Below are 13,916 nucleotides of genomic sequence, written 5' to 3' on the forward strand. Positions count from 1 at the left end.
GCCCTAATGCGACTCACCACGTGAGCTACCCCTGCTGTGCCGAGCAGGACGGCCTGTCTGTGGGTGCTCCCCTTTGCGGTGACGAGAGTGTCGTCAGCGTAACACAGTACGTTGACGCCCCGCAGGTTGGTACCGCGAAGCACCCAGTCGTACCCGATGTTCCACAGGAGTGGTCCGAGGACTGACCCCTGTGGGACACCGCACGTGACCGTCCTGCTTGCCCATCCAGCTTGAGTCGGGTATGTGATGGCCCGGTCTCTGAAGTAGTCCTCGACTACTATTCTGAGATAGTGGGGCACACCGTGGTACTTCAGTGCCTCCTTGATAGTCTCAAAGGGCAAAGTGTTGAAGGCATTCGCTATGTCTAGCGACACTGCCAACAGCACTCCACCCCGTGAGACTGCCCCATCGGCGAGGACCCTCAACCGCGCTATGGCATCAATGGTCGACCTTTCCCGCCGAAAGCCGTACTGGCACTCGTGCAAGTCGGGTCCTACCTCCCCGAGGTGTCTGACGAGACGGGCCGCGAGCACTCGCTCAAGGACCTTGCCCATCTCGTCAAGCAAGACTATGGGGCGATAGGCCGACGGCGACTCAGCCGGGCGCCCGTCCTTCTGAAGAAGGACGAGCTTACCGGTCTTCCAGCTTCGCGGGAACCGACCTTGTTGGAGACATGCGTGGAAAAGGGCCCTCACTCTCTCCTCCAGCTCACCAAGCGCGAGCACCACGACACGTCCGGGCACACCGTCAAGTCCGGGGGCGCTGTTTTTCAGCCGGAGCCTTAACACCGCTGCCCCGAGTTCCCCCTCTGTGACAGGAGGTATGTCCTCCTCTGCCGCAGTGCTGGTAGCGTTCCCACCCATCGCTGGCGGATGCCATACACCTCTTTCAGGGAACAGACCAGTAAGGATTCGTCCTAAGAGGTCCGGCTCAAGGCTGCTGGTTAGCGGAGGGGCCCAAGGCCGGAGTTTTGCCCTTACAGTTTTGTAAGGGCGTCCCCATGGGTCCCGGTCCAGCGTCTCCAGCCACTCCTTCCACGCCGCTTCCCTAGCCTGTGCGATGCCTGCCTGCAGGGCGTGGCATTTGGCTCGGTAGGCGGCGTAGAGCTCATCCTCCCTGGCAGGATCGCGTATCCTTCTCCGTCTGCTCCTGGTGTATTGGCGGCGCGCAGCTGTGCATCCGCTTCGTGCCTCGCGAAGCTCCTCGCGCCACCAGTAAAGCCGGCGCCGCGGCGGAGTCGCCTTTGCTCGGGGCATTGCTGCATCGCATATGCGCTGGAGAGCAGCAACCTGCCGCTCCGCCTCGGCGTCGACTTCACCGATGGGCCTAGGCCCGGCCTGCCACCCCTCGACAATCGCTGCCTCTTTGGCCATTTCTCGGTCGAGTTTGCGCAGTTTCCAGCGCGGCCCTTCCCCCGCAGTGGGTCGACCGACACCCCTTGGAGTGGCAGGGAACGTGGAGACATCGAATCGAATGTAGCGATGATCCGACAGCGTCTCCACGTCTACCCTCACTCCCCACCCCATTACGCGCCGTGCGAGAGCGGGGCTGGCCATTGTTAGATCCACAATTGACCCGCCCCGCTGTCGCACGCACGTGTGTGTCGACCCCCTGTTGAGGATCTGCAACCCCACTTCGACCGCCCATTCTTCCATGGCCTGCCCTCTCGCGTCCGTCGCTGGGGATCCCCATGTCGTGGACTTGGCGTTAAAGTCTCCAGCGACGAGCACCAGCCCCGGGCGACTGCTGCCGATCAGAGAGCCCACCTCATCCAGGAATGACTCGAACTCGGCCAGTCTCCTGTTTGGCGAGAAATACGCCCCGACCACCATCGTGTCTCCTAATAGTGTGGCGACAAAGCCGTGGCCTCTGGTGACGTTTTGGTGACGCGGCACATTAGCTTGGGCCTGCGTGACAACCGCTACTAGGCCATCCCTGTCACCAGCCCAGTTGTCCCTCGGGGGCACAGAGTAGGGCTCTGCCACCACCGCGACATGTATCAACCACTCCGCCATGCTTTGAAGCAGGAGGTCTTGAGCTCTGGCGGAATGGTTGATATTCGCCTGCAGATACCGGACGGCCATTCCTAGCCATTGGCCGTCCGATCCTCCTCGACCCCAGGCTCAGGCCTTCGTGGGGGACTTGGCTGCGTAGAGGCTCCGGGGCCACCTGCAGCAGTTTTCTTCCGTTTGGGTGGGTTGCATGTTTTGCTTCCCACCCTATGGTCTGCACGGATGCCCGCAGCGGCGCACAATGAGCAATGCGCGGTGGCATTGCAGTCACGCGCGATATGGCCCGTCCCACTGCAACGGTAACATATAAGGCTCCGATCCACCTCCGACTTGCACTTCGCACGCACGTGTCCCACTTCCAAGCATCGGAAGCATCGCGTGGGCCGACTGTCGAGCAGTCTGACCTGCGCCGACACCCACCCCACGCGGACCCGTCCGCCCTGCGCCACCTTTTTGGCAGCTGCGATAGGACACCGCAGCCACACCGTGCCCAACCCCGAAGGGCCGAGCGTGACCTCCCCGGACTTGATGTCCTCCTCTGCGCAGCCACCTTCCTTTGCTACCGCCGCCACCACTTCCGAGGAAAGTACGGAGTCGTCCAGGCCCGAGATGCGCATCTCCGCGCATTTGGTGGGCCTAGATATACGTACCAGGGCGGGGTCCAGTACCTCCCGCAGTTTGGCGGCCAGATCATCTGCCTTTTGGCCGCTCGCCGCTCCGGGGATCTCGAAGGCGCGGGCATCCGTGGCGGTCCTTCGGATCCGAACACCCGCGATCCCCATCGAGTATTGACTCGAGGCTAAAAGCAAGGTCGACATTGGTCGACCTTGCTTTTAGCCTCGTTGAGTACGGCGGCGTAGCTCGTGCTGCTATCGGCCTGGGGTATCAGTGTCAGCACCACCGCTGATGTGTTAGGAAGGCGAAGCTTCCGGGCTTTCTTTGGTGGAGCCTTGTTCGTATTCGGGCTCACCTCCTTTTTTGCACCCTTGGGCTTTCCCTTTTTCCCCTTCTTTACTACCTCGGACCAGGTTGACGTGGCAGGTGCAGGCGCCAGCGCAGCAGCGGCGGAGCCTGGCATTACCGGGGCCGGGATTTCCTGGGCGGAGCTTCCCTTCCGGGGCTTCTTCTTCTTCTCCCTCCCCACAGAGCCTGAGGAGGAAGGTCCCTTTGCAGGCACCATAGGCGAGACCAGGGCCTTCGAGGAAGCGCCCGCGAGTCTCGCGCCGGACGGAGGGAGGAGTCTGTCTTTGATTGTGGTCATGTGGGCGTCCAGGTACGACGTCACCTGGGCCATGACCACGCGACAGATCTCCTTCGTCAGAGGCGCCGAGGTTTTGCTCTGTTCGGCCACCGTCTTCGAACTCCTATCCTGTCCGGGTAGGGAGGATGCAGCACTGCCCTGCTGACGCATCGCCTCCATTTGGGCCTTAATTTCGGCCATTTCTTTTCGGAGACTGGCCATCTCCCCCCTCAGCCGGTCGTTGTCGGCCTGAAGCCGCGTCGTTTCCTCGGTGGCTGTGCGTTGGCTGAGTTCAGCAAACGCATCCGTGATTGCCGACGAGGCGTCTTTTAGGCGGCGGATGTACGGGCCCTTCAGATTCTTTGATGTGGCTGCCACCCTTTCGATGACAGCCACACTATCCGCGACCTGTCGTCTCAGGTCCCGTATGCCGGGCTCTTCTTCGGGGTTCACCCCAGGCCGAGGAATGGTGTCTTTGCGGAACCCTTGCCGCGTTCGGATTTCCATTTGTTCCAGCTCTTTCTCCGCCTCGAGGCGAGCCTCTTCCCGGAGGGCACGGTTATAAGCTTCTCTTGCCTTAGCCATGCCCATGTAATTCCCAGTCGTGGGGGGGCGGCCCCGGCGTTTAGAGGCTTGGGATGAGCCCCCGCTGCCGGTTGAACGGCGTCCCTCATCTCCGCTGGAGCCTGGCATAGAGTCCGAGTCGGATGGTCGAGGTCTTTTTTCTGGGCGGTCCTGCCACATCCTCCCACCACTCCACTCTTCACCCTCCGTTGTCTCCACGTCCGAAATTGGCACTGGGCCCGCGGGTTTGAGTGGGGTCGGCATCCGTGGGCGCACCTTTCCCTTTCCCCGGTTTCTGGGGTTGCCCGTTGGAGCCTTCCCCTCCACGTCGGTTCCTTGACGTTCCGTGGTCGGGTTCCCATGGCGACTAGGGGGGGGGGGAGTCACCGGCGACGGGCTGGACCGCACCGTGTACATGGTGCCGTCCGAGTCACCCCCCCCCTCCCGCTAGAATCCCTGGGTCTATTCGGGTCAGGAGGACTTTGGCGACCCTCTCGAACCTGGCCTCACGGCCTCCCTCGAGCGCCAGTAGTGCGCGTGGCTCCTCCTGTCTTGCCCCTACTTCTGTGGCGGTGCTCGGAGTTGCACTTGGCGCACGCCGTATAAAGCGGCCCTGCCTGTCCCTTGCCTCTGTTAGGACGTCAACCCCTCCAAACGGAGGAATCTGCAGCTCGGGCAAGCTGAGGTCAATGCGTGGGCTTGGATAGTCCACACATTGACTGTGCTGTGACACGTTCGCCTGTGCAGGGACAGGCCCCTGCACGGGCGAACGCGCCAAGGAGCTTCGCGGGAAAAAGACCCTTTCCTCCTCGTCCTCAGAGTTTCCTCCCCTCATCCGCAAAATATCCATATCGCTTGCGTAATCGAGTTCCGTTTGTTCATAGCCAATGTCGTGTTGACGAGAGCCGGCATCCCGCCGGCCCACGAAGCAACTTTTGCCCCCTCCGTATACGACGGGGCTCTCACCCGCCGAAGCGAGTGAACGGGATTGGGTACCCGCCCGGAGAATTTTAAAGTTGCCGATCTCCATGATTAGCTTTTTTTTAAGGGGTGGGCTCCCCCGCACGCTCGGGACTGGACTCCCTCCAGCCACGCATCCCATCGGCGCGATTGCTCACCTTGGGATTGGGGTAATTTATTATAGTGGTTTTCTTCCACGCGGTGCTACTCTCAATGAGCAGCACCCCCGGCCGGCTCAGTGCGGGTTACGGGTTGCCCGACGGGGAGCCAAAACTCACCCAGCAGTCGCATGACTGCAACTGCCAGACCCGTCGCGCCGCGAGCCTTGAAGGCCCGCCATCCCACGCCGCTCGAAAGGCGGCCGCTGCCCAATATTAGGGCTCCTTCAAACACGGTGCACGCGCACCACCACCGTGCGTGCCTCCGTCGCGGGTACCTGGCCTCGTGAGATCCACACACATCTCAGGCCAGGCCCGCCCACCTATGTACTTCCCCTGCGCCCTCTGCTCCGTCAGAGGGACGCGGGGAGAACCGTCATGTGCCGCTCTTTGTCTGGTCTCTCACCCCAGGCCTGTCTGGTATGGGTAGCCCTGTCCGGCGTAGCCCCGAGGATCATTGAGACACGCAAGCCCCCCCACCACGGCAAGGTGGCAGCACTTCGAGGGGGGTCCTAACTACTACCTAACCTAACCGTACTAACTGACTCAGTTCTGTGTGTTTGAATTTACGACTTGTGCACGCGTAATGAATATTTTTTGTAATATATTATATCGTTCAGGTGTCCGAAATGTGGCTTACGAGCCGCAAGGGGCTCTCTGGAGGTACGATTGCGGATCTTCAAGCCACCTGAAAATTAACACTTACGCGGTTATCACACTAGTTCACACTTCGCTCATGTGTATGAGCGTGAGATACGCGTAAATAGCGATGTCCCGCTTGAACACTGAAAGCGCGTGCGAATCCGCATCCAATGTGAAGACCGCTCCTAGAGTTATTAGACCACTGCAAAAAAAGAAAAAAAAAAAAAAAAAAAAAAAAAAAGAATTTGGGGCTTTTTGATATTGTTAACACTAGTGATTTCTACTGTGTTTGGCTCTTCACGAAAGTTTGCCTACCCCCTAGTATACGCTAGGTATTCCCTGAAAAATGATAAGACTAGTTGTGGTACTAGTGTAGTACGCAGTTTATGGAAATGTATATTTGTTGTACAGGAATCCGGTTGGATCGAGGGCGTCGAAACGGACTCCGAGGTCTCGGAGCCGCCCCGCCGCGAGTGGGAAGTGCAAGTGGCGCTGGCCGGGCTGTCGGTGTCGCTGGTAGCGCGCTCGCCGGCGCAGGAGCTGGTGCACGCGCTGCTGAGCGGCGTGCTGCTGCGCGTGGCCGCCGCGCGCGCCGCCGTGTGCGCGCTCTCCGTGCAGGACATGCAGTGGGACAACCAGGTACTGTCGGTGTCGCTGGTAGCGCGCTCGCCGGCGCAGGAGCTGGTGCACGCGCTGCTGAGCGGCGTGCTGCTGCGCGTGGCCGCCGCGCGCGCCGCCGTGTGCGCGCTCTCCGTGCAGGACATGCAGTGGGACAACCAGGTACTGTCGGTGTCGCTGGTAGCGCGCTCGCCGGCGCAGGAGCTGGTGCACGCGCTGCTGAGCGGCGTGCTGCTGCGCGTGGCCGCCGCGCGCGCCGCCGTGTGCGCGCTCTCCGTGCAGGACATGCAGTGGGACAACCAGGTACTGTCGGTGTCGCTGGTAGCGCGCTCGCCGGCGCAGGAGCTGGTGCACGCGCTGCTGAGCGGCGTGCTGCTGCGCGTGGCCGCCGCGCGCGCCGCCGTGTGCGCGCTCTCCGTGCAGGACATGCAGTGGGACAACCAGGTACTGTCGGTGTCGCTGGTAGCGCGCTCGCCGGCGCAGGAGCTGGTGCACGCGCTGCTGAGCGGCGTGCTGCTGCGCGTGGCCGCCGCGCGCGCCGCCGTGTGCGCGCTCTCCGTGCAGGACATGCAGTGGGACAACCAGGTACTGTCGGTGTCGCTGGTAGCGCGCTCGCCGGCGCAGGAGCTGGTGCACGCGCTGCTGAGCGGCGTGCTGCTGCGCGTGGCCGCCGCGCGCGCCGCCGTGTGCGCGCTCTCCGTGCAGGACATGCAGTGGGACAACCAGGTACTGTCGGTGTCGCTGGTAGCGCGCTCGCCGGCGCAGGAGCTGGTGCACGCGCTGCTGAGCGGCGTGCTGCTGCGCGTGGCCGCCGCGCGCGCCGCCGTGTGCGCGCTCTCCGTGCAGGACATGCAGTGGGACAACCAGGTACTGTCGGTGTCGCTGGTAGCGCGCTCGCCGGCGCAGGAGCTGGTGCACGCGCTGCTGAGCGGCGTGCTGCTGCGCGTGGCCGCCGCGCGCGCCGCCGTGTGCGCGCTCTCCGTGCAGGACATGCAGTGGGACAACCAGGTACTGTCGGTGTCGCTGGTAGCGCGCTCGCCGGCGCAGGAGCTGGTGCACGCGCTGCTGAGCGGCGTGCTGCTGCGCGTGGCCGCCGCGCGCGCCGCCGTGTGCGCGCTCTCCGTGCAGGACATGCAGTGGGACAACCAGGTACTGTCGGTGTCGCTGGTAGCGCGCTCGCCGGCGCAGGAGCTGGTGCACGCGCTGCTGAGCGGCGTGCTGCTGCGCGTGGCCGCCGCGCGCGCCGCCGTGTGCGCGCTCTCCGTGCAGGACATGCAGTGGGACAACCAGGTACTGTCGGTGTCGCTGGTAGCGCGCTCGCCGGCGCAGGAGCTGGTGCACGCGCTGCTGAGCGGCGTGCTGCTGCGCGTGGCCGCCGCGCGCGCCGCCGTGTGCGCGCTCTCCGTGCAGGACATGCAGTGGGACAACCAGGTACTGTCGGTGTCGCTGGTAGCGCGCTCGCCGGCGCAGGAGCTGGTGCACGCGCTGCTGAGCGGCGTGCTGCTGCGCGTGGCCGCCGCGCGCGCCGCCGTGTGCGCGCTCTCCGTGCAGGACATGCAGTGGGACAACCAGGTACTGTCGGTGTCGCTGGTAGCGCGCTCGCCGGCGCAGGAGCTGGTGCACGCGCTGCTGAGCGGCGTGCTGCTGCGCGTGGCCGCCGCGCGCGCCGCCGTGTGCGCGCTCTCCGTGCAGGACATGCAGTGGGACAACCAGGTACTGTCGGTGTCGCTGGTAGCGCGCTCGCCGGCGCAGGAGCTGGTGCACGCGCTGCTGAGCGGCGTGCTGCTGCGCGTGGCCGCCGCGCGCGCCGCCGTGTGCGCGCTCTCCGTGCAGGACATGCAGTGGGACAACCAGGTACTGTCGGTGTCGCTGGTAGCGCGCTCGCCGGCGCAGGAGCTGGTGCACGCGCTGCTGAGCGGCGTGCTGCTGCGCGTGGCCGCCGCGCGCGCCGCCGTGTGCGCGCTCTCCGTGCAGGACATGCAGTGGGACAACCAGGTACTGTCGGTGTCGCTGGTAGCGCGCTCGCCGGCGCAGGAGCTGGTGCACGCGCTGCTGAGCGGCGTGCTGCTGCGCGTGGCCGCCGCGCGCGCCGCCGTGTGCGCGCTCTCCGTGCAGGACATGCAGTGGGACAACCAGGTACTGTCGGTGTCGCTGGTAGCGCGCTCGCCGGCGCAGGAGCTGGTGCACGCGCTGCTGAGCGGCGTGCTGCTGCGCGTGGCCGCCGCGCGCGCCGCCGTGTGCGCGCTCTCCGTGCAGGACATGCAGTGGGACAACCAGGTACTGTCGGTGTCGCTGGTAGCGCGCTCGCCGGCGCAGGAGCTGGTGCACGCGCTGCTGAGCGGCGTGCTGCTGCGCGTGGCCGCCGCGCGCGCCGCCGTGTGCGCGCTCTCCGTGCAGGACATGCAGTGGGACAACCAGGTACTGTCGGTGTCGCTGGTAGCGCGCTCGCCGGCGCAGGAGCTGGTGCACGCGCTGCTGAGCGGCGTGCTGCTGCGCGTGGCCGCCGCGCGCGCCGCCGTGTGCGCGCTCTCCGTGCAGGACATGCAGTGGGACAACCAGGTACTGTCGGTGTCGCTGGTAGCGCGCTCGCCGGCGCAGGAGCTGGTGCACGCGCTGCTGAGCGGCGTGCTGCTGCGCGTGGCCGCCGCGCGCGCCGCCGTGTGCGCGCTCTCCGTGCAGGACATGCAGTGGGACAACCAGGTACTGTCGGTGTCGCTGGTAGCGCGCTCGCCGGCGCAGGAGCTGGTGCACGCGCTGCTGAGCGGCGTGCTGCTGCGCGTGGCCGCCGCGCGCGCCGCCGTGTGCGCGCTCTCCGTGCAGGACATGCAGTGGGACAACCAGGTACTGTCGGTGTCGCTGGTAGCGCGCTCGCCGGCGCAGGAGCTGGTGCACGCGCTGCTGAGCGGCGTGCTGCTGCGCGTGGCCGCCGCGCGCGCCGCCGTGTGCGCGCTCTCCGTGCAGGACATGCAGTGGGACAACCAGGTACTGTCGGTGTCGCTGGTAGCGCGCTCGCCGGCGCAGGAGCTGGTGCACGCGCTGCTGAGCGGCGTGCTGCTGCGCGTGGCCGCCGCGCGCGCCGCCGTGTGCGCGCTCTCCGTGCAGGACATGCAGTGGGACAACCAGGTACTGTCGGTGTCGCTGGTAGCGCGCTCGCCGGCGCAGGAGCTGGTGCACGCGCTGCTGAGCGGCGTGCTGCTGCGCGTGGCCGCCGCGCGCGCCGCCGTGTGCGCGCTCTCCGTGCAGGACATGCAGTGGGACAACCAGGTACTGTCGGTGTCGCTGGTAGCGCGCTCGCCGGCGCAGGAGCTGGTGCACGCGCTGCTGAGCGGCGTGCTGCTGCGCGTGGCCGCCGCGCGCGCCGCCGTGTGCGCGCTCTCCGTGCAGGATATGCAGTGGTACAACCAGGTACTTCGCTCTGTCGTATTATCATTTGGACAGCGTTATGGAATAAGCGATCAAGCGACAATCAGTTGAAATCGAAAAAACGAGCTGGAAGGATTGAAATTTGAAGTGGTTTTTGTAAATGAATTTTTAAAGTAAATAGTTCATTTTTTTATTGTTACCTTTAAAAGTATTTATAAATTTGGAATATCAGAAAAGAAACACTATACCTACCTTTTAAAGTTTTGAAATTATTAGCGTTTCTCCGCTGAACGCTTGAACGATAGGCAAATGTTCCGTGATCTAATATGCAAGAACGATAAAGGCACATAACGAAATTACTTGTTTCGATTTTCGGGGTATACTTTTCAGAGTCCATACACCAAACGCTACGTTTCTATGAACACTTGTATCATGGAGGTAATATAATGGAAAATTTAAACTAGTAGGAATAAATTTGGATATTATTTTTCATCTGGAAGAATCACTAGCGCATTAGGATAGTCCAAATTACATAAAATTAAAAGACACGAATAGTCCACAAATCAGACGAATCAATGTAAGAAAAATGCGGTTTAATCGGTTTAAATGATGATGCTACTCGAGCTTTGCTCCCGAAGCTTTTGTTAAAAAAAAACCGGTACTAAGAACCTTAATTTATACCGCAATTTTAAATTCTTAACGTTACTAACGCCACGATAGTTGCATTATTTATAGATGGTCAAGCAGATCTTGTCAGTAGAAAAAATTTCTATGAGACGATATCCCTTCGCATTTTTCAAATTTGCCGCCTTTTTCTACTGACAAGATCTGCTTGACCAACTTTATATATCCTCTCCTTAAAAGCACAGTCCTACACAACATTCTGGGGACCTCGTCACTTCCAAATAAAATGCATACTTGATTTATAATATTATTTAATTACATTGATAATTTCAAACAAAACACACATTCTAAGCTAACGTTGTAAAAAACAGTTTCGTCATTATGGAACAGCTGCATCATTTACTGTGGCCAGCTGTTTTTTATACCAGAACTCTGACCACAGTTCCCTATGTGATTTCATCATCAAAAATAATATATTTACGGACAGAACGGTAAACACTAATATAAATCTACAAGTATTAGAAAAAGCAACAACTACTTCAACATCTTTGTCGGGTATCAACTCGTAGATCCACTTAGAGCTGATTGTGACCGTGTGCGGCACTCCGGTGCACAGGAAAGCGAAGACAGACAAGACTGCTCTCGTCCTGATGTCACCCCTCCCCGCGCCCTCCGCGCGCTGCCTCCACAGCGACCACACCACACACACATACATTATAACGTTGCCTATAGCCAACACGCACATTTGATACCACGCTATATACTCGAACACCACTGACACACGGAACAACGACGCCAACACCAAGGGCTGCAGCCATCCAATAATATTAGCTTTAAGGTAAACCCGCTCAACCTTTTCTAGACTCGTAAAAACTTTCACGAACTCGACGTAGAACATTAATAACGTCACCATCAGCCATTGTAGGAAGGACAGATGAAAGAAGCCGACCACTATGATTCTTAAATCATACATTTTAAAGTTTGATGTCGCTAAATAAGTTATATTGCTGACTGCATAGGTCAATAATGAGTTGAGGAAGACGTAGTGTCGGAACGTCCGCCACTTGGACAGGGCGCACCAGCTCACGAGGCCGAACAGGACGCTCGCGACCGTGACGGTTAGCCCGATTGTCAGCAACACTTCAATTGCAACAAAGATGGACATTACTACACGAATGTTTCTGACGAACTGAGGGCCTACCGCGAACCACGTTCGACGTGTTGCCTCTCTGTCGCACTTGTAAATTCGTACGTAAGTGTGACAGGGAGGCAACACGTCGAACGTGGTTCGCGGTAGGCCCTCTGAAGTCTTATCGGATTACGTTTCCTCTCATGTGACGTAACAGTCAAAGTATTAGAGAGGATAAAATTATATTTGAATATTTCCTTAATTTATAAATGTACCGAAATAAAGTATTAAAAATGTATCGAACGAAATGCAATACTTTTCCTTTAAGAATATGGTTTAAATTGTTGTGTAGACGATTTATAAATATTCGCCGCCTGAATGAGGATAAATATTATATTTTTGTACTTCCGGGCATCCCAAACTATAAAGGAACGGTACCTAACAATTAAAAACGTCACGGTGACAAAAATTACACTTCAATTAAGGTGACGGTAGAGGTGGGTAAATTTTCAGATTCTGTCAATTTACCCCATTTCACACACAAGCGCACTTCACGCACACCACCTCACTTTACTGGGACAGGTCACTGACCCATCAAGTTTTTTTTAAGATAGCGTTTTGAGTTTAGTGGCCTCCTTTTAGGAAAAGCGTTCCATTGAAAGAAGAAAGAGAAACAATACATTTAATCTTGCTTTCCTTGTCTGTTCATGTCACACGTGACGTATTTAAATTCTAATAATTCATTTGGTTGTTGACAATTTTCTACATTATGGCTTTGTCGAGATACGCGTTTTCTAAAGTTAAACCGAATAAAACCAGATGTCATTAAGTCAGATGTAAAATTTTATTTACTACTCTATACGACTTTTCATAAGGCTCAAAATCAATTAAATGAGAATTTAAATAAATAAAGTTCCGGCAGGGTGCAAAATTTAATTAAGGCGGACAAAATAAAATTTGAAAATATATGGAAACAGTGTTGGCTAATGTACCCCTAATATCTTTACCGATTTACTTTTATGTGGTATATTCGCCTTTTGTTTCACTATTAAATTAATACAATTAAAATAAAAAATATTATACCGGTATTCCACCGGTATTATTTCAGTGCTGAAGCGATTATCTTCGATCGTAGCCTTGATAATGTAGGTGTTGATAGTTACTTACGGCGGTAGGAGCGGCAATGAACCCCGTGCAGAGTAGAACGTGAGGTGCGTTGGGATAAGTGCATATATCTACTTATAATTCTTTGGCTGGTTGGTAACCCTCTATATTTTATTTTTTGTTTTACTGTTATTAGGTTAAGGGAGTTTTAGGGAGTGAAAAAAAAAATGATTTTCGTTTTATGCGCTCGCGTGATTGCCGATGGATTATAATTAGACAAAAGAACTTGTTTTCCACGCATCGAATGTAGATCCCTATGACACTTCCTCCAAGTCTTCTCCAATAATGTTTATACCGTATTTTAATTACCTACCTTAAATGTCTTTTTTTTGTGCTATACATACTTCAAAAAAATCGCTGGAGGCCTAGCGGTAAGAGCGTGCGAATTGCAATTCCGGCTCGTACCAATGAGTTTTTCGGAACTTACTGTACGAAATATCATTTGATATTTACCAGTCGCTTTTCGGTGAAGGAAAACATCGTGAGAAAACCGGACTAATCCCAATAAGAGCCTAGTTTACCCCCTATGGGTTGGAAGGTCAGATGGCAGTCGCTTTCATAAAAATTAGTGCCCACGCCAATTTATGGGATTAATTACCAAGCGGACCCCAGGCTCCCATGAGCCGTGTCAAAATGCCGGGACAACGCGAGGAAGATGATGATGATGTGACACATACTTCCAAAAAAATCTACAAATATTTTACGTGACAACTGCTTATAAGTAAATATTATGTAGGTACACTTATAAAGTATAAAGTAGAAAATATCTTATAGGTACATAATATAAAAACCGATCATGTACGAGTAGGATTCACTATGGGTTCCACAGTTACACATTTTTATTTCATATTTTTTGTTTAAGACCAACTCACCTATTATAGGACATAGGTCTTCCATTAATCTTTTGGCGTTGAACTATTTTTTAACCGACTTCCAAATCTAAAAGGAGGAGGTTATCAATTCGGTTGTTTTTTTTTATATTTTTTTTTTTTTTTTTTTTTAATTTTTTTTTTATGTTTGTTACTCCATATCTCCGTCATTACTGGACCGATTTTGAAAATTTTTTTTTGATTGTATGTATATGCATACAGATTGGTCCCGTTTTTGTCAAAACCCGGTTCTGATGATGGGATCCATGAGGAATCGAGGGAACTCCTCAAATTTTAAAGGCATATGTATAGAATTTTATATATTTTCATCAGAAAATCAAGCATTTACATTAAAAACTGTGGGATTTGATGAAGTGGAACTGCTGATGATGATCAGAACAGAACTCTTCAACGACGCATAGTACCTACACGTTTAGTGATTTTGAATTTCGATTTTGACTTGGACTGGGCCCCGGACTTCGGACTCGGACCCGTACTCGGACTCGGAGCCGGACTCGGATCCGGACCCGGACCCGGATCTTGATCCGGAAAACCACTATGATACTTAAACTA

At 56.5% G+C, this 13,916-nt stretch overlaps 1 protein-coding gene across 1 annotated transcript in view; it reads left to right on the forward strand.

Annotated features, from left to right (window-relative positions):
- LOC134649179 (intermembrane lipid transfer protein Vps13D) overlaps positions 1 to 13,916 on the forward strand; it is a 102,398-nt gene that overhangs the window by 76,845 nt on the left and 11,637 nt on the right. The window contains exon 79 of the mRNA XM_063503895.1: positions 5,988 to 6,215. Coding sequence (XP_063359965.1) covers positions 5,988 to 6,215 — 228 coding nt within the window. The remainder of the gene's footprint in view (positions 1 to 5,987; positions 6,216 to 13,916) is intronic.

The sequence above is a fragment of the Cydia amplana genome, chromosome 6, assembly GCF_948474715.1.
Source record: "Cydia amplana chromosome 6, ilCydAmpl1.1, whole genome shotgun sequence".
NCBI lineage: Eukaryota > Metazoa > Arthropoda > Insecta > Lepidoptera > Tortricidae > Cydia > Cydia amplana.